Consider the following 27,790-nt stretch of genomic DNA (forward strand, 5'->3'; position numbering starts at 1 on the left):
ACAGAATAGTGGATGCCAAAAGCTACAGAGAGGGGGAAAAAGAGGGAGTTACTGTTTAATGGGTAGAGTAGTTCTCCCCCGCCACCTGTGGTTTTCAGTTACCTGCAGTCAACTGCCATCTGGAAGCAGATGACACATCAGAAGGTTATTAGTAGCCTAATGCAACATCACAATGACCTCACTTCATCTCATCATGTACACATTTTATCATCTCACATCATCACAAGTACAGTACAATGTGGTATTCTGAGAGAGACCATATTCACAAAATTTTTATTATGACAGTTATAATTGTTCTATTTTATTATTGTTATTGTTACTCTCTTAACGTGACTAATTTATAAATTAAACTTTATCAGGTGTGTATACGTAAGAAAAACTATAGTTATGTAGGGTTTGGTACTACCTGCAGTTTCAGGCATCCACTGGGGGCCTTGGAATGTATTCCCCATGGTTAAGGGGAGACTACTGTATAGTTTTAGTTTTACAAGATGGAAAAAATTTATGGCCTTATTCAACCTTTCCTAATGTGACTGCACTACTCAGGGTCAAGCAGAAAAGTTGGTTAGGGAGACATGAACATATTATTTTCCTCTTCACAAGAAACATTACAAGGCATCAAACTTTACCTACCTGTCTTCCAAAAGTCATCTGAGAGTCTGGCCTTCCCTGTTTCTTCCCCACTCTCCAGTGACAAAATCTGTCCCTATTTTATGTTTCAAAATAGCTTGAAATCACATTTCTAGAACTTGCCATGTATAAGATATGTGTGTACATATAAGCCTAACCTAATGTCAAGTTACAAAATGTTAATAATTTATCACTTTTCAATTTCAAAACATTGAATGTTCTAGGATTTAGATTAAATTCTTGAGCATCTATGAGCCAAGCACTATAATATGTGCTTTATTATTTTTTTTTTAGATTTTTATTTATGTATTTGACAGAGAGAGAGAGAGAGAGAGATCACAAGTAGGCAGAGCGGCAGGCAGAGGGGGAGAGAGAAGCAGGCTCCCCACTGAGCAGAGAGTCTGGTATGAGACTCAATCCCAGGACCCTGCGATCACGACCTGAGCCGAAGGCAGACGCTTAACCAACTGAGCCACCCAGGTGCCCCAGCTTTCTTGCTGATTCTTACAACCTTGTAAAGTTAGAAATATTAGAGTCACTTTGCAGATATGGAAACTGAGGCCTAGGATTAACTGTCATACAGATCTCAAATGGCCAAGCTCCTAATATGGAGCTTCTTCCCCTATACCGTGCTGTAAAGATGAGAATGTGATTAAGTGGATTTTTTGTTTTCCCCTTTCTCCTGAAAATGGGATACTTAATACTGTTAGAGATACTTTAATAAAGGGAGAGAGAGAGAAAAAAAAAATCAACAACAATTAGAACAAAAACGCTCTGGTTAAGTGAGATTTCTGGTGAATTACTCAACTCATTCAACAAATATTAATTCAGCATCTATCATGCAGCAAGTACATCAAAGAAATCACAGTCCCAACCCCCAATAACTTTGTGGAGTAAAACGACATATACATGATTGTATTATTATGACAATGACCATATACCAGTGGTAAACAAATCCTGAAGTCTTTCAGGAGACTAGAGGAAAATGCAAAGGAAGACACCAGTTCCAAGCTGAAAATTAGCAGAAGGAAGTGTTTCAGAGCAAGGGAGGATTATGTATGGAGGCACAGAGGCATGAAAAAGAATGCTACAAATTGTGGGCACGACAGCCCAAGGGACAGTCTAGGGTCTGCTTTCGTGGGGTTGCCGCGGTAGGACCAGCCGGGAAGATGCCAGTGGCGGTGATGGCGGAAAGTGCCTTTAGTTTCAAAAAGTCGCTGGATCAGTGCGAGAACCAGGAGCTCGAGGCTCCTGGAGGAATTGCTACTCCCCCAGTGTATGGTCAGCTGTTAGCTTTATATCTGCTTCACAGTGACATGAATAATGCAAGATATCTTTGGAAACGGATACCACCTGCTCTAAAATCTGCAAATTCTGAACTTGGGGGAATTTGGTCAGTAGGACAAAGAATCTGGCAGAGAGATTTCCCTGGGATCTATACGATCATCAACACACACCAGCGGTCTGAGACGGTCCAGCCAATCATGGAAGCACTTAAGAGATGCAACGAGGAGAAGGGCCTTCGCCCTGGTCTCTCAAGCCTACACCTCCATCGTTGCGGACGACGTCACTGCCTTTGTCGGGCTCCCGGTGGAAGAGGCCGTGAAAGGTGTATTAGAACAAGGATGGCAAGCGGACTCCACCACAAGAATGGTTATGCCCAAAAAGCCAGTTACAGGGGCCCTGGATGTGTCCTTTAACTGGTTTATTCCTTTATCAGAGCCTGCCCCGGTGCCCCCGATCCCCAACGAACAGCAGTTAGCCAGACTGACCGATTATGTGGCTTTCCTCGAAAACTGATGTATCATTCTGAGTTCAAGATCCACCTTCAGAATCCTGTATACTGACAGATAGAGAAATGTAAAATTTTTATTTTCAATTTATTGGATGGATGAAGCACCTCAGCATTGCTGAGTATGTGATAAAATACATATAAAGTATATTATATATATTTTGTCCTTAAACATTATGCTGAATAGTTGTTGAAACAATTCTCATTTTATAATATTGGACAGTTTGGATGGAGCCCGTCAGTATTACACAGTTTGTATTTCCTAGTGACTTCTAAATACAGCTCTCCTGCTTCGTGGAGGTCAGTGGCTGTCAGCTGTTTGTCCCTGCCCCAGCGCACAGCACACTCCCATCTGCAGCGATGGTTGATACTTAGAGCGATTCATTTGGGGTTTGAGGAGGACCGTCCCCAGAGCCAGTATCTGAGCTGCCGGGGCTTCTGATGCACCCCCTTCAGAGAATATGCTCTCCTTCCTCCTCACCTCCTGAACATCACTCCTACAGAATGCTGATAGCTGAGGAACCAAAGACCATTTCCTCAGTAAACCAGTTTGTGAACTTCAGATTTTTTCCTGATAGTGTGACTACATCCATTGCTGGCAGTGGAGGGCTTGCCATGAAAATGCAACTATTTAAGACCTTCAGGAGAAGTATTAGATGTAATGTTCCTTTCAGAAGAAGGGAAACCTAGGGTGGAATGCATTCTATTGGCAAAGAAGCTATTAAGATAAGTGATCCACTTTGTACAACTATTCTGCAACCTACTGGTTGCTTATATTTATCCTTTGGTTCAAGGTCTGCCTTTTGGAGAAACACTGAACAAGTCTTTCAGCTTTTGTGTGATGCCCTCTAAATATCTGGAGGTCTTTATTGTATCTTCAGGTTAAATAAAGCCCCCTGCTTCATTTATTCTGCATTTGTTCAATAAATATTTAATTGCAAAAAAAAAAAGAATGTTACATTAGGGGAACTAGAAAGTCTAGAAAGTGTCATTAGAATACAAAGGGAAAGGACATGGAGCACTTAGGCCACTCAGTGGGTAAAGCATGCAACTCTTGTCACGGTTGTAAATTTAAGTCCCACATTCGGTGTAGAGATTACTTAAAAATAAAATCTTTTAAAAAGGCGGGGGGAAGGGTAGAATTATGGGGTTGGACAGTGAAGTATGGGTCACATCATGAGATGTAAAGATTTATGCAGTTCTAATCAATGCATAGCAAATAAAAAATCTTGAGAGAGTGACATGAAATGTTTGTTAAAAAATTATTCCAGACAGGGGCGCCTGGGTGGGTCAGTCGATAAGCATCTGCCTTCGGCTCAAGTCATGATCCCAGGGTCCTGGGATTGAGCCCTGCGTCGGGCTCCCTGCTCCACGGGAAGCCCGCTTCTCCCTCTCCCACTCCCCCTGCTTGTGTTCCCTCTCTCGCTGTGTCTCTGTCTGTCAAATAAATAAATAAAATCTTTAAAAAAAAAATTATTCTGGACAAAGTAGGAAAGCTGAAGTTGAAAAGGAGACTTGAAATTAAGGGCACTAGTATAAGGTTACTGAAATAGTCCAAAGGAAAAACAAAGTGTAAACTAGGGTGGAGGAAATGCAGAGAGACTGGAGGGTTAATTGAGGGTAGTGGATTTCTTTGTTTGACTTTAACTTTTTTTTTCAGTACTTCATTCCTTTTACTTATTTATTCTGAAGCATAGCTGACACACAATGTTATATTAGTTTCAGGTATACAACATAGTGATTCAACAAGTCTACACATTCTCCTATGCTCCCCACAAGTGTAGCTACCATCCATCACCATACTACCATACAACACTATTACAATTTGTTAGAAAAAGCTATAGCTTTGATCCCTGTGATATTTCTTTAATTCCAATAGGAACTTACACACACTAAATACTTAAAAAAAATCCCCAGATATTTAGCATGAAGCGATTTTCTCTTGTCTTCTAAATATATTCCAGGACAGTGAGAAAATTTTCGAAATTTCCTTGGTGGGAAAATCCAAAGCCAACAGGCACCTCAGCGAGCACCATGATTTCTACTATCACTTTCGGCACTCTCACAAATGGTGGTTTAAGAATATACATACACAACTAGAAGCAGTTAACATCAAACCTTCAATTTTATTACTTTACTATATTTTTGCTATTCATTTTAAGCAAAAACATTGTAGAAATGGCAACTAGAGTTCCTGAATATGTGAAATGACCCTCAAATAGCCAAAGGAAAATTGACAAAATTAATCTTTATCAATACCCACCTCAAAGATTAGCTTCCAAAAGAATATCTGCAGTACTCATTCAGAGTAATTTGAATTTACACTACTCTGCTAATAACACAAATTTTCCTTGTAACACTTCTGGAGAAATAACCCCAAACTTGAACCAACTTGTTCACATATACCTGTACTTACCAAGTAAAGATGGGGGGACGGAAAAAAGCCAGTAAGTACTACTAATCAGTTTGTCAAAAAACTTCCAAGAGTTAATTAACTGTGTTCTTCAATAGGAAGATTCAACATAGATGTCAATCACACGCCCTCATATTCATTTACAAATTTAATAAAAGAAAAGTTGATCACAAAGTTCTTTTAGAAGAGCAAATAAGCAAGAAAATCTGGGAAAACCCTGAAAAAAAGCAACGAAGGAGACTAGCCCTCCAGATTAAAATATATTATAAGCTTCTATATTATGAGCAGTACTGGCACATGCAAGACCAATGGAACAGAAAAGAAAATCCAGAAACAAACCCAACCGCATATAAAAATTTAGTACTGATAAAGGCAGCATCTCAAATAAAGAGGGAAAACAGTTTTTTTAAAAACGAGCATTTTTTTTTAAAGATTTATTATTTATTTGAGAGAGAGAGAGAGACACAGAGAGAGAGAGGGAACACAAGCAGGGGGAGTGGGAGAGGAAGAAGCAGGCTTCCTGTGGAGCAGGGAGCCCAATGCGGGGCTCGATTCCAGGACCCTGGGATCATGACCTGAGCCGAAGGCAGACGCTTAACGACTGAGCCACCCAGGTGCCCCCCAAAACAAGCATTTTTAAAAAAGATTTATTTATTTGAGGCAGAGAGAGCGAGCAAGTGAGCAAGTGCGCACAAGAAGGGAGGAGGGTCAGAGGGAGAGGGAGAAGCAGACTCTCTGCTGACCAGGGAGCCTGATGTGGGGGGTTCAATCCCAGGACCCTGAGATCATGACCTGAGCCTAAGACAGACACTTAACTGACTGAGCCACCCAGGCACCCCACACACATTATTTCTTAGAACAGTTTTAGGTTTACAGAAATACTGAAAGTACAGCCCCCCAACCCTGCCCCAAAATCTTGCGTGTGGCAATAAAATACCATACGCAAAATGAAAAACCTAGGAATAATATTGACAATTGATTTCACAGACAAAAAGTTAATACTCCTAATATATAGTTTTTAAAATAGAGAAGAAAGGGGCGCCTGGGTGGCTCAGATGGTTAAGCGTCTGCCTTCGGCTCAGGTCATGATCCCAGGGTCCTGGGATCGAGCCCCGCATCGGGCTCCCTGCTCAGTGGGGAGTCCGCTTCTCCCTCTCTCACTCCCCGTTTGTGTTCCCTTTCTTGCTGTGTTTCTCTCTGTCAAATAAATAAATAAAATCTCTAAAAAATAAATACATACATACATACATACATCTTGGGGCACCTGGGTGCTCAGTTGGTTAAGTGACTGACTCTTGATTTCAGCTCAGGTTGTGATCTCGGGGTTGTGGGATCAATCCCCATGTGGGGTTCCATTCCCAGCGTGGAGTATGCTTGTCCCTCTCCCTCCCCCTGCTTGTACTCTCTCTCAAATAAAAAAAAATCTCGGGCGCCTGGGTGGCTCAGTTGGTTGAGCGACTGCCTTCGGCTCAGGTCATGATCCTGGAGTCCCAGGATCGAGTCCCGCATCGGGCTCCCTGCTCGGCAGGGAGTCTGCTTCTCCCTCTGACCCTCTTCCTTCTCGTGCTTTCTATCTCTCGTTCTCTCTCTCTCTCAAATAAATAAATATCTTTAAAAAAAAATAAAATAAAAAAATCTCTTAAAAAAAAGAGAGGAATAGAAGCTAGGTATCTTTATAAAACATATTCATAAACAAATTTATAATATATAAATATTTATAAGACAAATTTTTAAAAAGCAGCAGCAGTCCCTAAACATGAGAAGCAAAAATCAAATAAATGTACTGAGTTGGTGGCTTAACAAATGACAAAGAGAAACTATCCCAAATGACTTTAAAACATAGTTAACTGACAACATGCAGAAAAAGGGGTTAAATTGTTTTACATAATCATATTGTTAGTATATGAGTGTGGTTATTTTGAAACAGTTAAGTGTTGATTATGTGATAAAGCAAAGGAATAGTCATGTAGTATCATTAAGAATCAAGTTTTTGGCATCAAGAAAGAAGACAGAGAGATAAGGTGTAGTGCTGAATTTGAACTGGTAGTCCTGAATCTGATTTGGAAATATCAAATTGTCTTATCATGAAATAAATACAAATAGATTTGTGTGTCTGTATATATATTATACAAATTAGCTCTATCAACTAAAAAGTTCTAGACCAACCCAGTAACAACAAGCAGTCATAGCTCTAAGACTGATGGCATCTAAATATTATTTCTTACCGCCAAAAAGTGAGTTTTCTTGGAGAACTGGCTGATTCTAAATCTAGGCAGAAATTCTAGATCTACTCAAGATGAGTCTGAAACGTGTCAGAAAGCTAAAAAGCTACCAAAGATTACTGGGTCCATGGCAATATGACAAAATTATTTAGGAGCAATAATGTAAGGTTTTTAGAAATTCAAAAGGAAAATCTTTTCTGTGTCTCTGGAAAAATAAACAGTGTAAACATTAGGATTAAAAAAAGTCATCAGGAGCCAAACTAAAGAAACTCACAATTATCGAAGATGGCACAATCTGAGCCTCAATAAGCACAATGGCAATAAGTTACAATATGTCAAGTATGTTTAAATTCATGAGTTCATATCCATACTCTTTTTAAAGAGTATTTGGTTACTCACTCACTGGTTACTTTCAGAGGATGCTAGGAAATCAACTCATTATTTAAAAACTAGTAAATAATTGAAGGAATTAAATGTTTATCCTGCCTTTATCATACATAACTTAGTGTAAACAGATGAGGGAATTACATCTTTTTAAGATTTTATTTATTTGAGAGAGTGAGCGAGAGAGCACAAAACCAAGGGGGAGCAGAGGGAGAGGGAGAAGCAGACTCCCACCAAGCAGGGAGTCCCACACGGGGCTCAACCCCAGGACTCCAGGGATCACGACCTGAGCCGAAGGCAGACGCTTAACCAACTGAGCCACCCGGGAGCCCTGGGGAATTGTATCTTTATAGAGAAATCCTTATTAATAAAGAAGAAATCAAGAGAATTAGAATGTCCTTATTTTGTATATAAAAAGGCTAGGTAAAAGCTAATGAAATGTAATATATTAATACTAAGCCTGCGGAAATGTGTTTAAGGATACTAACACTGTAAGCTAAATTTGAATTTTTAAGTGAAGAAATTCTACAAAGTTTAATTGTCAACACTTTAAATTCCTAAATCATAGGTTTGATTCTGTACATTTGAGTAATATAAGACAAGTCTTCTGTATGTAAAATCTTTTCTATATCGTTTCTGAAAGGACTTGTACTCCTTCAAGTATATTTTTGGTTATTTATCTTTCTTATCTACTAAATTCCAATTTTTCTAAAGGGCAGGGGTGCCTGAGTGGCTCAGTCGGCTGAGCATCTGACTCTTGGTTTCAGCTCAGGTTTGTGATCTCAGGGTCGAGATGAGTTGAGTCTGGCCCCTGCTCAGCAAGGAGTCTGCTTGAGATCTCTCCCTCTTCTTTTGCTCTTCCCCCTCCTTAGCGCACGCTTTCTCTGTCTCTAAAATAAAGAAATCTATAAAATAAAAAGGACAACAGTTTTGCAAATTCTCATTTCCATCCTTTATTAAATAGTCCCCAGAAAAATAAAGAAATATAAGGTAACATGTATACAACTGAACATTCTCCAGGACCACCTATCTGCCCCTTTTATGTCTTGGGACAAGACAAAACAGGATCACAGCCCATTTGGGTTGGGAGAGATCTAGACAGCTGGGGAGAGCTAGGGGTAGCTAAAGGGCGCTCTCCCTCCTCTGGGTGTTGAGGGTGTCCTGGCCACTGGAAGACTGAAGTAACTGGTTGGCACTGACCCTGAGTCTTGGATGGGGACCACTTTTCCAGCTTCTATCTAACAGAGACCTGAGTGGCCTGGGCCCACAAAGTTACTATGTCTCAGGCACTTTACATGCATTATCTCATTTAATCCTTTTAAGAACTCAAAACACCCTTTCATAAGAACTTAAACTAGGAATAGAACAGAGCTTTCTCACCCTGATAAAGCACATCTGAGAAACACTGACAGCTAACTCAATAATGTGAGACAATGCTTTTCTCCCAAGACGTAGAACAAGACAAGGATGTCTGCTCTTGCCACTTATGTTCAATACTATACAAGAAAAAAAAAGGCATCCAGATTGGAAAGTGATGAAACTTTATTCACAGATTGACATGATCTTAGATATAAGAAATCCTAAGAAATCTACAAGAAGGGGCGCCTACGTGGCTCAGTCGTTAAGCGTCTGCCTTCGGCTCAGGTCATGATCTGGGATCTAGCCCCGCATCAGGCCCCCTGCTCGGCGGGAAGCCTGCTTCTCCCTCTCCCACTCCCTCTGCTTGTGTTCCCTCTCGCTGTGTCTCTCTGTCAAATAAATAAATAAAATCTTTAAAAAAAAAAATCTACCAAAAAACTAATAGAACTAATAATGAGTTAAATAAGGATATAAGATCAACATAGAAAAATCTACATACTCTCAACGAACAATCTAAAAATAAAATGAAAACATTTCCTTTCACAGTACCATCAAAAATATTTATGAATAAATTTAACCAAAAATGTGTAAGACTTGTACACAAAAGACTATAAAACATCACTGAGAGAAACTAAAGAAAGGAAGCCTTCCCATGTTCATGGACTGGAAGACTTAATTTTGTTAAGATGGCAATAATCTCCATATTGATCTACAGAGTAAACAGCAATCCCTGTCATAATCCCAGCTGCCTTTTTTGCAGAAATTGACAAGGTGATTCTAAAATTCATGTGGAAATGAAAGGGACCCAGAATAGCCAAAATATTTCTGAAAAAGAACAAAGTTGGAGGACTCACACTTCCTGAATTCATGCTTTTTGCACAACTGCAATAGTCAAGACAGTGTGGTACTAGCGTAAGGATACAAATCAATGGAATAGAAATGAGAGTCCAGAAATAAATCCGTAGTTATGGTCAACTGATTTTCAAAAGAGGTTCCAAGGTCATTCAACAGGGAAAGAATGATCTTTTAAATAAATGGTGCTGGGAAAACTGAATACCCGCACGGAACAGAATGAAGTCAAACTCTTACCTCACAACTCTTAACTCAAAATAGATCAGACTTTTTATGTAAGACAACAAAAGATACAGATATGACACCAAATGCACAAGCAACAAAAGATAAATAAATTAGGTTTCATCAAAATTTAAAACTTCAATAAACACCATCAAGAGAGTGAAGACAACCCACAGAATGGGAGAGTATTTTTGCCAATGATATATCTGATACAGGACTTATATCAGAATATATAAAGAACTCTTAGAACCCAGTTAAGACATGTAACCTAATTTAAAAATGGGCAAAGAATTTGATTAGATATTTCTCCAAAGAAGATTGACAAATGGCCAATAAGCATATGAAAAATGCTCAACATCATTTTAGTCATTAGGGAAATGCAAATCAAAATGAGATACCACTTCACTCTTACCAGGATGGCTACAAAGATGGACGATTAACAAATAGTGAGCACACTCACTTTGGCAGCACATATACTAAAACAAATGTTAGTGAGGATATGGAGAAACTGTAACCCTCACATACTGCTGGTGGGGAAAATGATGTAGTTGCTTAGGAAAAACAATTTGACAATTTCTCAAAAAGTTAAACAGAGTTACCATGTAACTCAGATATTCTACTAGCTACTAGGAGAAATGAAAACATGTCCACACAAAAATCTGTATACAAATATTCATAGAAGCATTAATAATAATAGCTGAAAAGTGGAAGCAATCCAAAAAGTCCAATGAATGGATAAACAAAATGTGGTTTACTCACACAACGGAATATTATTTGGCTATTAAAAGGAATGAAGTACCGATATAAGCTACAACAACATTGATGACCCTCGTGACTGCTAATGGGCACGGTTTTCTTTTGGGGATGATAAAAATGATCTAGAAGTAAATAGTGGTGACGGTTGCACAACTGTGTAAATACACTAAAAATCACTGAATTTTTTTAAATTTATTTTTTAATTTATTTGTTTTTATTTGAATTACATATATATTTAAAGATTTTATTTATCTGACAAAGAGAGACACAACAAGAGAGGGAACACAAGCAGGGGGAGTGGGAGAGAGAGAAGCAGGCCTCCCGCGGAGCAGGGAGCCCAATGCGGGGCTCAATCCCAGGACCCTGGGATCATGACCTGAGCCGAAGGCAGACGCCCAATGACTGAGACACCCAGGTGCCCCCTGAATTGTATATTTTAAAGGGTTAATTTATGGTATGTGAATTACTGCTCAATAAAATTATTTATTAAAAAAAAAAAAAAGAGCCCGGTTCAGTCGTTAAGCGTCTGCCTTCGGCTTGGGTCATGATCCCAGGGTTCTGGGATTGAGCCCCGCATCGGGCTCCCTGCTCGGCGGGAAGCCTGCTTCTCCCTCTACCAGTCCCCCTGCTTGTGTTCCCTCTCTCGCTGTGTCTCTGTCAAATAAATACAATCTTTAAAAAAAAAAAAGAGCCCAAGAGACCAAACTAGAAAACTATTAGTAATGGTCAGAAAACATGACAATAAATTAAAGAACCAAAAACTTAAGATAAACATACAAAATTCAAGAGCATTTCTTTCTATTAGTAACCATTAGAAATAAAGAAATGGTTCTATTCGTAAGGGTGACCCAAACTATAAAATACCTAGGAATAAATTTAATAAGGAACATACAAAATCTAGATGAAGAAAGTTACAGAAAATATTTTTAAGGATATGTGACACACCTGAATAAAGAGATGTACATGTTCCTGAATGTCAACCAGTTCCAAATTAATACACACATTTTATGCATCAATAATCCCACAACAGCACAAAATGATTCTTAAATGTATGTAAAGGGGCACATGGGTGGCGCAGTCAGTTAAACGTCTGACTCTGGATTTTGGCTCAGGTCCTGATCTCAGGTTGTGAGATCAAGTTCCAATTCTGGCTCCACGCTTAGCACAGAGTCTACTTAAGACTCTCTCTCCCTTTGCCCCCCTCCACGTGCTCTCTCTCTAAAATAAATAAATCTTAAAAAAAATAAATGTAGGGGCGCCTGTGTGACTCAGTTGGTTAAGCGACTGCCTTCCACTCAGGTCATGATCCTGGAGTCCCGGGATCAAGTTCCGCATCAGGCTCCCTGCTCAGCAGGGAGTCTGCTTCTCCCTCTGACCTTCCCCCCTCTCATATGCTCTCTCTCTTATTCTCACTCTCTCAAATAAATAAAATCTTAAAAAAATTTATAAAGAAAAATAAATATATAAAAAAGCTTGTAAGAATGACCAATAATTTTTCAAAAAATAAATAGGGAAGGAATCCTATCAGATATTAAAACTTAGTGTAAAGCCCATTGTTATTAATCTAGTAATGGTAGACAGATTAGGGGAACAGAATACAGTATGATAAAGAGGACTACTCACAGTGGGGGAAGGGATGGATTATTCAGCTAACCTATAATCTCCAGTGGAAGAAAGTGAAGTTAGGTTCTGATGCATATAAAAAAGTTCCATATGGATTAAAGATCTGATGTTAAAAAGAAAACCATAAAACATTTCAAAGAAAGCAAAAGAGAACATCTGTATAACTTCACTGAGTAGAAGCATTCTTAAAAAAAAGACAAAAAAAAAACCTGAAAACCCAAAAACCAGAAGGAAAAGAAATGCCAATTTGATAACAATTTAAACAAATGTAAATGAAAAGATAACAAAATCAAAGATAAAGGATATCATGAAAAATATTTGCTATACATTACTAATATCCCTTTTTATATAAAGAACTACAAACTGATAATAAAATGTCAAATAATCAAACAGCAAATGAACAAAGGATAGGCAGGCAATTTACACATAAACTAAATAGCCAGAAGCTCAAGCTATCGGTAATCAGAAGTTCATGGAACAACAGGATTCAATCTTAAAATAAGCACTTTTATCCTGCAACCCACTTGGCCAGAAAGCAAACCTCCCATACACCCAGGGACACCGACATTCTCTCTTAAAAACTAGAGGCTGGGGGACACCTGGGTGGCTCAGTCAGTTAAGCATCTGCCTTTGGCTCAGGGTGGAGTCCCACATCAGGCTCCTTGCTCAGCAGGGAGCCTGCTTCTCCCTCTGCCGCTCCCCCTGCTTCTGCTCTCTCTGACAAATAAATAAATAAAATCTTTAAAAAAAAAAAGAGGCTGAAAAGCCAATCCCTGTCTCTAAAGTTCCTTATTCTTTCCTATTAGAAAGATTAAAATAAGTGCATTAGTTATTCAAACTTGACTAATAACCAAAACCAAAAACTACAACCACCACTACCACTAGAAATGCAAATTAAAACAAGAACTTTAAAAATTTAATCATATTGACAAAAATTCAGAAAGCTATCATCCAATGCAGGCAAGGATATGGGGAAACAGGTCCTCTCACATCCTCTTGGTTGGAGTGCGAGCTGCCAAAACTCCCTGGAAAATAGTCTAACAGGAGATACTAAAACGTACAAAGTACATTTGTTTTGAACCAGTAACACCAGGATTCTGTTCTACAGAAATAAAAGGTCTGCTATATCAGCAACAGCCCCTATATCCATAACTACATCTCCAAACATTTCCTTCACTTTCATGTTCTAACTGAAACTTGGCTTTTTTCTGAAGATCCTTCCTCTGAAGCCTTCTCTCTACCACTCCCTCTCCTATCTGTGGGTTTGGAAGTGAGAGACCTGTCCTCTTTATTCATTCCCACTTTTGAGGATTCTTCTTTCTTTCTGCTTAAAAAGTCCACTTTTATGTAGAGTAGGTTAAGAGAATTATCCTGAGTGATGATGTCCGGAATTAGAACCAGGCTTTTGATGTCCTTCGTTGTGTTTGCTTTCTTCAAACTACCACAGAGCAGGGGGCCTGGGTGGTACAGTCAGTTAAGCGGGTGGCTCCTGATGTCAGCTTAGGTCACGATCTCAGGGTCATGAGATTGAGCCCCACATCCGGCCCCGGACTCAGCTCGGAGTCTGCTTGAGCTTTTCTATCTCCCTCTACCCCTCCCTACCATGTGCACGCTCGCTCTCTCTCAGATAAATAAGTCTTAAAAAAAAAAAAAAACCTACCAAATAGCTATTGTTAATGGTCCTATTCACTTACCTGTAGTTGAAAACAAATCAACACTTAGTGCTGGAGCAGTGCTAGGAAAGAATCCAGAGTTCTGGATTCACATCTACGCTTGTCACTACTAACCTTCAGTAAATTATGTACTGATCCTAGTTTACTCACCAACACCAGAATCTATACCATTTATTTTTTGAGAGGAATCAATGACATAACGAATCTACAGCACTTTGGGTAGAATACAGTAAACACCTGAACAACACAGAAGTCACAAGTACCAAGCTCCATGCAGTTGAAAATCAAGTACGACTTTCAACTCCCCCAAACTTATCTACTAATAGCCTACTGAACAGAAAGAAGCCTTATTGATAACACAGTTGATTAACACATATTTTGTACATTTGTATGTATTATATACAGTATTCTTAAAGTAAGTTAGTGGAAAGCAAATGTTATTAAAATGAGAAGAGAAAATAGATTTACAGTACCGTACTTACTGAAAAAAATCCACTTATAAATGGACCTGTGCAGTTCAAACCCATGTTGTTCAAGGGTCAACTGTAAACACTCAATAAATGTATAAGTGACATCGATAACAAAAACACCTTCAAATCTCAAAATTTCTTGGGGCGCCTGGGTGGCTCAGCTGGTTGAGTGTCTGCCTTCGGCTCAGGTCATGATCCCAGGGTCCTGGGATCGAGCCCCATGTCAGGCTTCCTGCTTCTCCCTCTCCCACTCCCCCTGCTTGTGTTCCCTCTCTTGCTGTGTCTCTGTCAGATAAATAAATAAAATCTTTAGGGCGCCTGGGTGGCTCAGATGGTTGGGCATCTGCCTTCGGCTCGGGTCATGATTCTGGGGTCCTGGGATCGAGTCCCGCATCGGGCTCCCTGCTCCTTGGGAGCCTGCTTCTCCCTCTGCTTCTCTCTCTCTCTCTCTCCCACTCCATCTCTCATGAATGGATAAATAAAACCTTAAAAAAATAATAATAAATAAATAAATAAATAAAATCTTTAAAAATCTCAAAATTTCTTTATATATTCTTGCTCTACAGATGATCTCAAACAGTTTCAAGGCTTTAAATATTATCTATATGCAGATGATTTCCAAATTTGTATTGCTAGCCTGGATCATTCTCCTGCACTCAACACTACTATATCCAGTTAGACATCTTCACTTGGATGTCTGATAGAAACTTCAAACTTTACATGACCAAAACTGAGCTACTCATCTCACCCCCACACCCAAATGTGCTCCTCCCATAGCCTTCCTTATCCCAGTTAATGACTCTTCCATTTCCAGTTACTTAGGTCAAAAAGCTGAGATATCCTTATTTTCTCCCTTTCTCTCACTTCACACACAATCCCTTAGAAAATCCCATCCACTTTACTTTCAAAATATATTCAGAATCCAACTACTCCTCATGATTACTTTCCTAGTTCATCCTGGTTCAAGCAGTCTTGCATCACTGCAAAAATCTCCTATTTGGTCTCCCTACTCCTCCCTTACCTTCCTTCAGGCTATCCTCAAGAAAATAGCCAGAGTGACCCTAATAAATCATAAATCCTGTAATCACTCAAAATCCACCTTGCTTCAGAGTTAAAGCCAAAATTCTTACAATAGCCTACAAAGGCCACTTGTGAACTAGCCCTGCTTTAACTCTCTGACCCTATCTCCTACTACTTTCTTCCTCCCTCCTTCCCTCAGTTCTAGCCACACTGGCCTCCTTGCCATTCCTGGACAAGGTCCCTTGAGGCCATGCCTTAGGACTCTTATATGACTTATTTCCTCTATCTGGAATCCTCTTCCCCTAAGTACCCACATGATTTGTTTAGTATTTAACCTTTAGGTTTTCACACAATTAACACACTCTCAGCAAGGCCTTCCCTTGATAATCCTATTTAAAATTAAACACCCTACCCCCAGGCCCTTGGGTGGTTCAGTTGATTAAATGGCCGGCTGTTGATTTCAGCTCAGGTCAGATCTCAGGATCTTGGGATGGAGCCCCACCTCTGGCTCCAGGTTCAGTGGGGAGTCTGCTTGAGTTTCTTTCCCTCTCCCTCTGCCCCTCCCCTGCTCATGCAGTGTGATCTCTCTCTCTTCCTCCCTCTTTCTAAAATAAATAAATAAATCTTTTTTTTTAAAGATTTTATTTATTTATATGAGAGAGAGAGTGAAAGAGATCACAGAGGGAAAGGGAGAAGCCGACTCGCCGCTGAGCAGGGAGCCTGATGCGGGGCCGATCCCAGGACCTGAGATAATGACCTGAGCCCAAGGCAGACACTTAACTGACTGAGTCACCCAGGCGCCCAATAAATATATCTTAAAAAAAAAAAAATTTAAACACCCCCCTCCTGAAAATTCCCTATTTATTTCTCTCCACAGCATTTATCACCACCTAACATAGCCTATATTCCATTTATTTATTTTGACTCTTCTCTGTCTCTTCCACTAGAATGTGAGCTCCACAATGGTAGGAATTATATTTAATACTCTGCTGTACCCTGTACCTAGAACTATACTAACACATAAAAGGTCCTGAAAAAAGTTGATTGAGAATGGGATGTTTATTACCAGGATATTCACTGTGACATTAGTTGTATGAAACCAAAAAATGAAAACCTGATTGTCCCTCAATTTTTTAAAAACCAAAAAGTAGTAACTATAATAATGTTTAACATTCAAACACTTAATATTTGCCAGTGCTTTAGATATATTAACATTTAATTACTGAAACAACCCCTTCAAGTAGGTAATATAGAAACTGCACATATGAAGAAACTGAAGTAGAATGGTTAAGTAACTCACCCAAGGGTCACAAAGTTAATAACTGGAGAAGCTAGGATTCAAAACCAGGCTCTTACTTCACAGCCAGTCTTCTTGACAAGTTACTATGCTACGCTGACTTTCATAATTATATGATCCTACCTCTATTAAAGACAAAGACAGCAGAAGCTCTTACCCAATGAGAGTAAGACTTACTAGTCAATTAATTTAAAAAGTCACTTAAGATGAAGAATAAAAACATTCCATACATTACTTACATATTTCATTTAAAGCATGAAGTGTACACATTTATGCCTCAATCTTTTGATGAAAGCCTACCCTTTTCTTTAGGGCATGGGTCCACCAACATTCTTTGGAGTCTTTCTAGCATAAAACATATCCATAAGACACTGATTTAATTTCTTGGAGTGCAAGAACTCCAAGCACTTGCCAAGCATTAAGTGCACAATACTAAATCTTAATGATTTTTTTCCAAAGTCATCTTTACACCTATCTTGCCCACATCTAACTGAATAACAATTTTCCAGCAAATTGACCCTAAAGACCTTTTCCAAAGCATTTAATTTTTCAGATAAAAACTCTTGCACTGATATTTTTATGACAAATATAACCAGCACACAATGGTTTGGGAGCAAATACAACTGACTTTTGAGGTGCCTGGCTGGCTCATTCGTTAAGCATCTGCCTTCGGCTCAGGTCATGATCCTGGGGTCCTGGGATGGAGCCCCGCATCGGGCTCCCTGCTCAGCGGGGAGCCTGCTTCTCCCTCTCCCTCTGTTGCTCCCCCTGCTCTCTCTCTCTCTCTCTGTGTCAAACAAATAAATAAAATCTTAAAAAAATTAAAAAAAAATACAACTGACTTTTGTCAAGAGTACAACTCAACTGGTGAAAGCAAAAATACTTGGACATATTACAGAGCAGATCTTAGGAACTGGAAGCCATCTGCTCCAAGTAATCAGTCAAGTGAAGGGTAAGAGAGCTTACACATTAAGTATGTGTATCTGTATATACAGAAGAAAAAAGTATACAAAGACACACAACACACTGGGAATGAGGAGGGGGGAATAAGATGAAATTTAATTACACTTTTACAATTTTACGTTACTGACTTGCATAAAGTATGCATTACTTGGTAGATTTTTTAAGTAAAAAACAAAAACCACTGTGAATTATATCCCCATTTTATAGGGGAGGAAAGATTCAAGAAAGTGGGAACATGCCCAAGGTCACAGAACTCATGAGAAGCTAAGTTGAAAGGCTAATTCAGGTTTGCCCCAAGTTTCAAAGCTCATGGTTTTCCTACAATACCAAATTCCTGGGCAAAAAATTCAAACAGATCACTGATTTTTTTAAAATACGTGAACAAAGAGCATCGTGTTATTCTTTTCCTTTTCAGTAATAGTCAGATGAAGCCAAAAAGAGAGATTTTCAAAGTGAATTATAAGCCTGATTCTACAGCCCAGAGTTCAGGCTTAACTTTCTATAATTTAAAAGAACAAAGATCACACACCCTAATATTCATTTAAAAGGAAAGAAATTTCTTACATCTGTACAAAAGTAGAAAGGGATCATTTCTTCCTCCACTGGCCATGCATATAGCTCCTTTAGTCCCTTCTCTCTGTCCATGTCATCTTTCTCCAGGGGTTCAAACAGCAACCTAGAAGCAGTAAACCAAGGCACTAGGGGAGTCTGTTATATTTGGAAATTTGGGAAAATGGACTTCAGTAAAAGTAACCTTCCCCATACCTGCATTCTTTTTTTTTTTTTAGATTTTATTTATTTACTTGAGAGAGAGAGAGCAAGAGAGAGAGCACGAGAGGGGCCGAGGGAGAGAGAGAGAAGCAGCCTCCCTGCTGAGCAGGGAGCCTGACGTGGGGCTTGATCCCAGGACCCCAGGACCCCAGGACCATGACCTGAGCCGAAGGCAGACACTTAACTGAGTCACCCAGGCATCTCGGCATTAACTCTTTAAGACCTATTCTCTTCCATTTGAAACAGCTTAAAACAAATTGTGCATTCACTATTCATACTCAATTGGTTCCAAAATAAACAGGAGAAAAGGATAACTAGAAAAGTCTTAGAAAACATCAAATGGACTGAGAAGCATGATAAATATACTCTAGGGAGTTTCAGTCAAATCACATGTCACAAAAAAAGTGAAACTGAGGAAACCTAAGATTTCTAAAATATTTTACTTTGCTAATTTCAATGTATCAAATGAAGCAACATTTTGAGAACTAGTTCCTAGCAATACCACCCAGTTCTGTCCTGACTCCTATGGATATTCCAAGCACATGCTCCATACTGTTAGTGAAGCAAACCTGAAACCTAGTGTTATGCTACTCTCTAGTGGAAAAAAACCTTTGATAGCTCCCTACGTGTACAGATTAAAATTTAAACCATTCTGCACAGCTTTGAAAGGCCTCCAAAATCTGGCTCTAATTTACCTATCCAATCCTATTTACCAGTTCTCTAAATTCTCTAAATCCATCAAAACAAACACTCCACACTCTTCCATCTTCATACATTGCTCAAGCATTTATTTCCTCAGCTTTCAGCATCCTTCTGCCTACCACCTATTGAAATTCTATTCCTCCTTCAAAACTAGCAAAGTACAGTGGAAAAGAGCCCAGCCTTAAAGCCTGATCCAGACCCACTAGGTTTCTAATTCCAATTCCATCCTCGCTATTTAGTAACTTAATGAACTTAGGCAAATACTTCAATAAATCGGTTTCCTCACTTAGGAGCGGCTATTATCATCTATGGCACTTTACAAGGCTTCTGTGAAAATTAAGCAAGATAGTTATAGACTATCTATCTAGCACCATGCCTAAGGCATAGTAGATACTTAATGAATGGTTAACCCCTAAGTCATCCTTCTCTTCTCTCCTCTTCCCACCTCCGTGGATACTCCTATCCTTCCCTAAATTCCCACAGCACTTTGTTTATACCATATTACACTATGAACAATAATATATTGCAGGATACTCATTTATGTATGTATTTATCTTGCTTCTCCAATAGGTTATAGCTAAGATGGTTATAGGTATGGATTTCTAAATCTCTGCCACCTAACTACTCGTGTGAGTGATGTGACCTCTCAGAACCTGTTTCTTCATTAACAAAATGAATGAGAGTTAATTCCTTACAATGTTATTAAGAGGTTTAGAAGAGTTAAGGTACATTAAATACCTGGTATAACGCTTGACACCTAGTTAAGTTTCAAAGAATGTTCAATGGCAACTGAATGATGAACTTGATCCAGCAACTGCTTAAGGAACACATAAATGGAAAATGCATTTGCCTTGGTAAATCCAATTTCCTAAAGCAATCTGCTTTTTTAGGGTTTTTTTAAGTTCTATGCTCAACGTGGGGCTTGAATTCACAACCCTAAGATCAAGAGTCACATGCTCTATTGAGTCAGTCAGCCAGGCACCCCTCACAAAGCAATCTTATACAACCTATCACTCACCTCTTAACTGATATAAATGTCCAAGGAAGACAAAATGGAGGTACCCATGTACTTTACCTCAGAAATACCACCACATATTCATGTCTTCCCAGTATCAAACTAAGTACATCATGACATATAACTCACATCACCTCATAACACTTATCCTGGGAGCTTACCCCTAAAGAGCTGTAAGGGGTAAAATGGTCTGCCAAATTAAACAAAACTCTGAAATAAATGGTCTACCAGGAAGAGGAGGCTGGTTGTCTTCTGTTTATTCACTCTGATCCTAAGTTGCTGTGTCCTCAATTTCTTTACCCAAAACTCCAAACAAATGTCAACTATTTCTATAATAGTATTTTTCCATTTATACACTTCCAACCCACTGCTCAATTTAAAGAAAGACCCACCTCAGATTATAGTGAAATCTAATCAAGGGAAGTACAGAAAAGTGATAACTTGTTAAAAAAAAAAAAAGACTTAGTATCACAACATTTGCATTCCACTCTCAGCTGTATACTGATATTTACACAGGTGGTATAGCACACAAGTCAGGAGCTCAGGAAAGGTTCTGGAAAGATGGATCTGGCTTTAAATCCGATACCACCACGTAACTGGCTGTGTAACCTAAGTATGTTACTTCTTAAGCCTCACATTCCTCATCTGTAAAATAGGGATTGTAACAGCATGAGTCTCATAGGGTTGTTGTATTAAATGCGATCATGTCTGCTATGTGTTTACAAAGTACTTATAACATGGTAAGTACTCAATAAATGGCATTTGAACTAGCAGGGCCCGAACACTAAAGTTCTTGGTAAATAATGCTGAATTAATGAATGTTTAGCACATTTTATATTAGGAAATAAGTGTACCACTAACTTTAATTCTATCCTAGATGAAATCATGATTAATAGTAGCAATAGCGCTTAGGAATAAACATTTCAGTTTACAAGCCCTTCATACATCCATAAACTCATTTGATCTCCACAATATCCTTAGGGGGCAGACATTTTTTAAAAGTATTTTAGAAATAAGAAAACGTACCCATTAGGGTAATAAAGAGTCAAGGTTACCCACCCTAGTGGTTTCCTCCAATCACTCTCCAACTCAGAAATAAGTGCTTAGTGCCAAAAGTTCTTAACACGACAACCACTAAAAGGAGGCAGATTTCTGCAAGTTACCACCCACCTCAAGCACTGTCAAGAACGTGAGTCCAGGAATAAGCCCAGGGTAAAAAAAAAAAAAAAAAAAAAAAACCGTCAGAAGCCACTGATGACACTTATAATTGTTGCATCGTTTCCTTATGTGGTGTCCTCCCACACCTTTAGGGTGGGGGCCAGGTTTGCCCCCTCCCCCACCAGAGCGCCCAATACAGGACCAGGCACCCAAGAGGCCTTCAATAAATATTTGTAGAAACAGCATGGGATGTTGGTAGGTTTTCCAGAGACCCGAAACTACGCCAGCTCCGCGGTGGGGATTAAGCATCTCGGTAAATCTAGAGTCGAAGGGCGGAGAGGGTCCAACGGGTAACCGGACTGGGAAGAATGGTTGAGGACGGTGCGGCTAAGGAAAACCAGGGAAGCTGACCCGCTGAGGGGAGAGGAGAGGGCCGCAACCCTGGCTGGAAGGCGGGGGACCGACAGAGGCTCGGGGGCTGGGAGTAGCAGGGCAGTTGGCGTTTGGGGGGGAGGGGGCCGCCGCTGGTCTGAGAAGAATCTCGGGCCAATCTGAGAAGGGTTCTGGGCTCCTCCGAGGGCCCACTCCCCAGCCCGTGGCGGCATTTGCTGCACCGAGTACTCGCTGCTACCTGAAACTGCAGCAGCTTCTCTGTCTGCTCCTGGGTTAGATCCCGCTCCTCAGGCGCCGCCATTTTGCCGCCGCCTCTACGCTTCTGACCCGTCCGCACCGTCACCCGCCGGAAGTGACCTCAGCAGCAACCACATCCGGTCTGAACGGCCGCCGGCGCGCAACTGCGTCTGCGCGTGCTGGCGCAGCCCGGAGGGGTGCTGGTGGTGACAATTCCCGCCGTCAGAGGGCGCCACTCTCGGGCCAATCCCGAACACTTCCGGAAATTGCCGAGGGACTGTGTTATCCGTCGCCCTTAAGGATTTAGGCGAAGAAGGGATCTGTAGAGATCCTAGACTGCCAATAGATCGCAAAGAGGCGAGAGCTCCCGAGTGCTCCTGGAGAAGCTCCGGAAATTTCCGAATGCCAATTGGCCGATTTCGCCAGCTTCCTAACCATTTTTCCATAGTCTCCAATATTCCGGAATTATTTCTATTTCTTTTTTTTTAAGATTTTATTTATTTATTTGAGAGAGAGAGGGAGCACAAGCAGGGGCAGGGGCAGAGGGACAGGGAAAGCAGACCCCTTGCTGAGCAGGGAGCCCGATAGGGGACTCGATCCCAGGACCCTGGGATCACTGGGATCACGACCCCAGCCAGAGGCAGACCCTTAACCGACTGAGCCACCCAAGCGCCCCAATATTCCAGAATATTTCTTAGGAGATTGTGGCCCTTCCGAAATATCGGCTGTTTGATATTTGATTCCTTCCATGACGTTTCCAGAAGCGCCTGATCATCTCTCAGGAGATTCGGAAAGTCCCTGAATAGCGGTCGGGTATTTCTCGTGCCGCCTTGAGCTAGAAGTTGTGAAAGGCCTCAGCCACGTGAAAATCGGGGCTTCACAGTCGCTTGCTGGGATTGTTTGGACTTGGCTACTTGAGTCTTTGACGGTTAATGGCGCTACCAGCCTTGGGCAGAGCTTTCCATCCACCCAGGTGGCAATTCTGCTCCTACCTGCCTCAGGCCCATTGGCCCGTCCTCCCTGTGATAGAGACTGAAGGAAGAGCCTGGACTGGGATCCGGGTACTTGGCCTCAGGGTCTAGTGCCCACCTGGCAAAGTGCTGGACGTCCTTGGGCAAACCACTTCCTCTCTGGGCTCCATTTTGCCATTGGTGGAATGAGGTTCCCCCCAAGCCACTGACACCCTGCCTCAGCTCATTCTCCTTGGAGGCAGGCCTTCACCCTTTCCACTGCCTTATTTCCACCCTTCACTGTCTGACTTCCTGTCACTTTCTTTGTCCCTTCAAACTGCCACCTCTGTTTAGATCTCTCTCAATTTCACTTTTTTCTCCCGTCATCACCCACCAGAAGGCCTCAAGAAGACAGAGGGGTCTGGGTCTAGTGTATGCTTTTCGCAGACTACCTATGTACCTAGGAAGTCACTCTGCTTCCCCCATCTGTGGAATTCTACCCCTACCCACAGGGTTGATCAGGCAAGACAGGACAGGAGGTGCTTTGAAAGCTGAAGTTCTGTGAGGACTACATTAAGGGATAGAAGGGCACTACTTTCAGGCCTGTATCCTGCAGGTCTTAACCAGGTCTGCACAAGCTGCATAACAATACCTTGGAATTTTTCTTAGATCTTCAAGGTAAATCTGGAAGCAAACAGATGTGACTTTACATCAATTCAAACCCCAAAGGAGACCTGGTACTATTCAACATCTTGGATAATGTTGGATCCAGCCAAACTAGATGAGAGATTGCAAAATCATACACCCTCTGGAGTTATTGCATAATTCTGATTTAAGATATATTCCTTCAACAGACAAACTTCATAGTTGTATTAGACACCATGGAATGGTCTTCACTTCCTCAAAGAAATATACACCTTCTTAGTCTACTTTTCTGTTTTCTTTGAATTAAGACATGGTTACAAGAAATATACCTTTTTTTTTTTAACTCTACCAGTAAGAATTTGCCTAAGTGTAGAGAATACAGTATGGCAAACAGGAGAGTCCATTCTCTGTCCAAAGGTAGTTTCTGCTTTTTAGCTATAGCTGATGGCTTCCATGTAAGACTAGTATTGCTAGAACTTCCCATTGCTTTTCATAGGTAATACCTTTATTTTATTTTATTTTTTTAAGTAAGCTCTTCACCCAACTTGGGGCTTGAGCTCATGACCCTGAGATCGAGTCACATGCTCTACTGACAGAGCCAACCAGGCCCCTAGAACTTCTCATTTTTATTTTTAAAATTTTTGTAAAAGATTTATTTATTTGAGAGAGAGAGAACATGTGCAGTGGAGAGGGGCAGTGGGAGAGGGAGAGAAAAACTCTGCACTGAGTGGAGCTCCATCTCACGACCCCAAGATCACAACCTGAGCTAAAACCAAGAGTTGGACACTTAACCTACAAATGTCCATCGACTGATGAATAAAGATGTGAGATATATATATACACACATACACATGCACACACACAGTGGAATATCACTCAGCCATAAAAAAATGAAATCTTGACATTTGCAATGACATGGATGGAGCTAGAATGTATTATGCTAAGTGATACAAATCAGAAAGACAAATACCATATGATCTCACTCATTTGGAATTTAAGAAAGAAAACAAAGGAACATGTTGGGGGGGGAAGAACCAAAGGAGAGAGAGAAACAAGCCATTAGAGACTCTTTTTTTTTAAAGGTTTTATTTATTGGAGAGAGAGAGAGCACAAGCAGGGGGAGAAGCAGAGGGAGAAGCAGGCTCCTCACTGAGCAAGGAGCCCCATGCAGAACTCCATCCCAGGACCCTGGGATCTTGACCTGAGCCGAAGGCAGACACTTAACCAACTGAACCCCCCAGGCGTCCCGCCATAAGAGACTTAACGATAGAGAACAAACTGAGGGTTGATGGAGGGATGTGGGTGGGGGATGGGCTAGATGGGTGATGGTTATTAAGAAGGGCACTTGCTGTGATGAGCACTGGGTGTTGTATGTTAAGTGATGAATCACTGAATTCTACTCCAGAAATCAATATTGCACTCTATGTTAACTACCTAAAATTTAAATTAAAAAAAAAAAAGAGTACCTACAAATTTGGAGCTGCATATGAAATCTCATTTTATTTTTTTAAAGATTTTATTTATTTGACAGGGAGAGACACAGCTAGAGAGGGGACATAAGCAGGGGGAGTGGGAGAGGGAGAAGCAGGCTCCCCGCAGAGCAAGGAGCCGGTTGCAGGGCTCGACCCCAGGACCCTGGGATCATGACCTGAGCCGAAGGCAGACACTTAACGACTGAGCCACCCAGGCGCCCCTGAAATCTCCTCATTTTAAAATGGTGATAACTGGGCGCCTCGGTGGCTCAGTCGTTGGGCATCTGCCTTCGGCTCAGGTCATGATCCCAGGGTCCAGGGATCGAGCCCCGCAACGGGCTCCCTGTTCGGCGGGGAGCCTGCTTCTCCCTCTCCCACTCCCCCTGCTTGTGTTCCCTCTCTTGCTGTCTCTCTCTGTCAAATAAATAAATAAAATCTTAAAAAATAAAAATAAATAAAATGGTGATAATTTATTCAGTTTTTAAGAAAATTACTCTGTCAACCATAATTGCAAGCCACATTCTAGCCTATGAGCTGCCAGTCTGTCCCTCTGACCTAGATAGAATCCTGATGCCCTTTGTTTGCCGTGGGAGAAGCTGGCCTTTGAAGAAACCTATGATTTCTTGATAAATTCAAGGTGAAAAGTATGGAAAGTATAATTGATTAATGGCTTACCCTCTCCTTTAAGAACAATTTTTCCCCCTGAAGTTTATTCTGCCTTTTGGATCAGTGCTGTCCAATCAAAATATAATGTGAGCCACATGTGTAATTTTAAATACTCTAGTAGCCACATTTAACACAGGTGAAATTATGTTTAGTAATATATTTTAGTTAACACAATATATCCAAAATACTCTTTTTTTGTATTAATTAAGTCTTTAAAATCCAGTGTGTATTTTGTACTTATCCCATATCTCTGTTTGGACTAGTCACTTTTCAAGTATTCAATTGCCACATGTGGACAGTGACTACTGTATTGGATAGTGAAGTTCTAAAACATTCTAAAGATCTTTTTAGGGATGCCTGGATGGCTCAGTTGGCTAAACATGTGCCTTCGGCTCAGGTCATGATCCCAGGGTCCTGGAATCGAATCCCACATTGGGCTCCTTGCTCAGCAAGGAGTCTGCTTCTCCCTCTCCCTCTGCCTGCCGCTCCCCCTGCTTGTGCTGTCAGACAAATAAATAATAAATAAAATCTTAAAAAAATAAAGATCTTTTAATAGACTTATTAATTATACTAATCTATAGATTTTAGGAATTCACTCAACAAATATTCATTGAGTACTTATGCTGAGCCAGACTGGACCACATGCTACACACAGTTTAATGGTGAACTAAATTAATTTCATCACTCTCTGGAAGGATCATGTGTGTGTGTGTGTGTGTGTGTGTGTGTGTGTGTGTGTGTGTGTGTGTGGTAGGTTTTTGAGTCCTAGTTTTATGCCATACACTAGGATTTGTGACTGAGAGCTATTTTAGAGAATCTAATGAATACATTTGTTTCTCTAATCCTAGTAATAGAGCTTTGTTGATGCCTTACCATTTTGTTCCTGATAAAGGACAAATTCTGTCCTGCCGAGTCATGGAAATCCTAGAATAAGCCCTCAGTTTCAGAGTGGCTGGAACATAAGATATTTTCTATCAGTTGGGGACACAGCATCTTGATTGCTGAGTAAAGCAGACCATTGAGATGCCAGCAACAGTTTTTTGTTTGTTTGGCCTCCTGCTCCATCAAATTAATGAGAAAGGTAATACCTGCATCACATAGTATATTACAGATCCTCAGGCTTCTGCTAGGGGTATTTGGACTGATGAAACAAATTAGGCTTGGAGGCAAAGTTTTGCCTTACAAAAATCACAAGTACCTCCATCTCATGCTCTCCAGGGAGGCCTGAGTACAAACTGATGCCGTCATTAATTGACTGTGTGATTTTGGCAGTTTGTTTATCTCGCAGCTCTAAACAAACTAATAGTCCCTACCTCACAAGTTCATGGCAAGTATTAAATCAAAGAGGACATGTCCTCTTTAGTCCGTGGTCTAATCATAGCTACCTTGCAGACTTGAGAAAAGAACGAAATGAAATAACGGATTAAGAAAAGACTTTGTCAAGCACCTAGGTGGCTCAGTCGGACCCTTGATTTTGGCTCAGGTCATGGTCTCAGGGTCATGATCTCAGGGCCATGAGATAGAGCCCCGTGTGGAGCCCTGCACTCAGTGAGGAGTCTGCTTCTCTCTCTTTCCCTCTGCCTTTCTCCCGCTTGTACACGCATGTGTACTCTCTCTCTCTCGGTGAAATAAACAAACCTTAAAAAAAAAAAAAGAAAAAGAAAGGCTTTGTCAATGCTAAAGTCCTTTGCAGAAATTACTACTGTAGATTGATTCAATACACATTTGTTACTGTCTTACAATTACTTAGTTCTCAGGATGACCTGGCATTAGGAATCTCCTAGTCTAGCAGGAAGTAAACTACAGTATCAGGCAGGAAGTGATAGAGACCCAAAAGTATGTAGTTGGTAGCAGACTGTATCAGTAACATAGGCCCTATTAGCTCCCAATCTCATCTCTCACCTGGATCACTGTAGTTACCTATTAACTAACCTGTCTCCTTGATTTTACTCTTACCCCGCTCTAATTCAGTCTCATCACAGCTGCCAGAGAATCTTTTTCTTTTTTCTTTTCTTTTCTTTTTTTTTATAATTTTAAAAAAGATTTCATTTATTTGAGAGAGAGAGATTAAGAGTGAGAGCACACAAGCGAGGGGGAGTGGCAGA

The 27,790-nt window shown here is 40.5% G+C and overlaps 1 protein-coding gene and 1 pseudogene across 3 annotated transcripts in view; one reads left to right on the top strand and one right to left on the bottom strand.

Moving 5' to 3' along the window:
- Window positions 1-22,047, bottom strand: part of FAF2 (Fas associated factor family member 2) — a 70,647-nt gene extending 48,600 nt beyond the window's left edge. The window contains exons 1-2 of one of the 3 annotated variants that reach the window (XM_028102694.2): window positions 21,954-22,036; window positions 18,241-18,352 (exon numbers count right to left, since the gene is read on the bottom strand). In XM_028102694.2, the coding sequence (XP_027958495.1) occupies window positions 18,241-18,321 (81 nt within the window). In that variant the 5' untranslated portion in view covers window positions 18,322-18,352; window positions 21,954-22,036. Of the gene's footprint in view, window positions 1-2,402; window positions 2,474-18,240; window positions 18,353-21,953 lie in introns of all 3 variants that reach the window. The other 2 variants (XM_088023467.1, XM_028102695.2) reach the window with 2 other exon arrangements.
- LOC114208627 (COP9 signalosome complex subunit 8 pseudogene) lies at window positions 1,752-2,533 on the top strand (annotated as a pseudogene).
- Window positions 22,048-27,790: the final 5,743 nt, after the last annotated feature.

The sequence above is a fragment of the Eumetopias jubatus genome, unplaced genomic scaffold (genome assembly GCF_037043125.1).
Source record: "Eumetopias jubatus isolate StellerSeaLion01/CBP00866 unplaced genomic scaffold, mEumJub1_p1.0 scaffold_5, whole genome shotgun sequence".
Classification (NCBI taxonomy): Eukaryota; Metazoa; Chordata; class Mammalia; order Carnivora; family Otariidae; genus Eumetopias; species Eumetopias jubatus.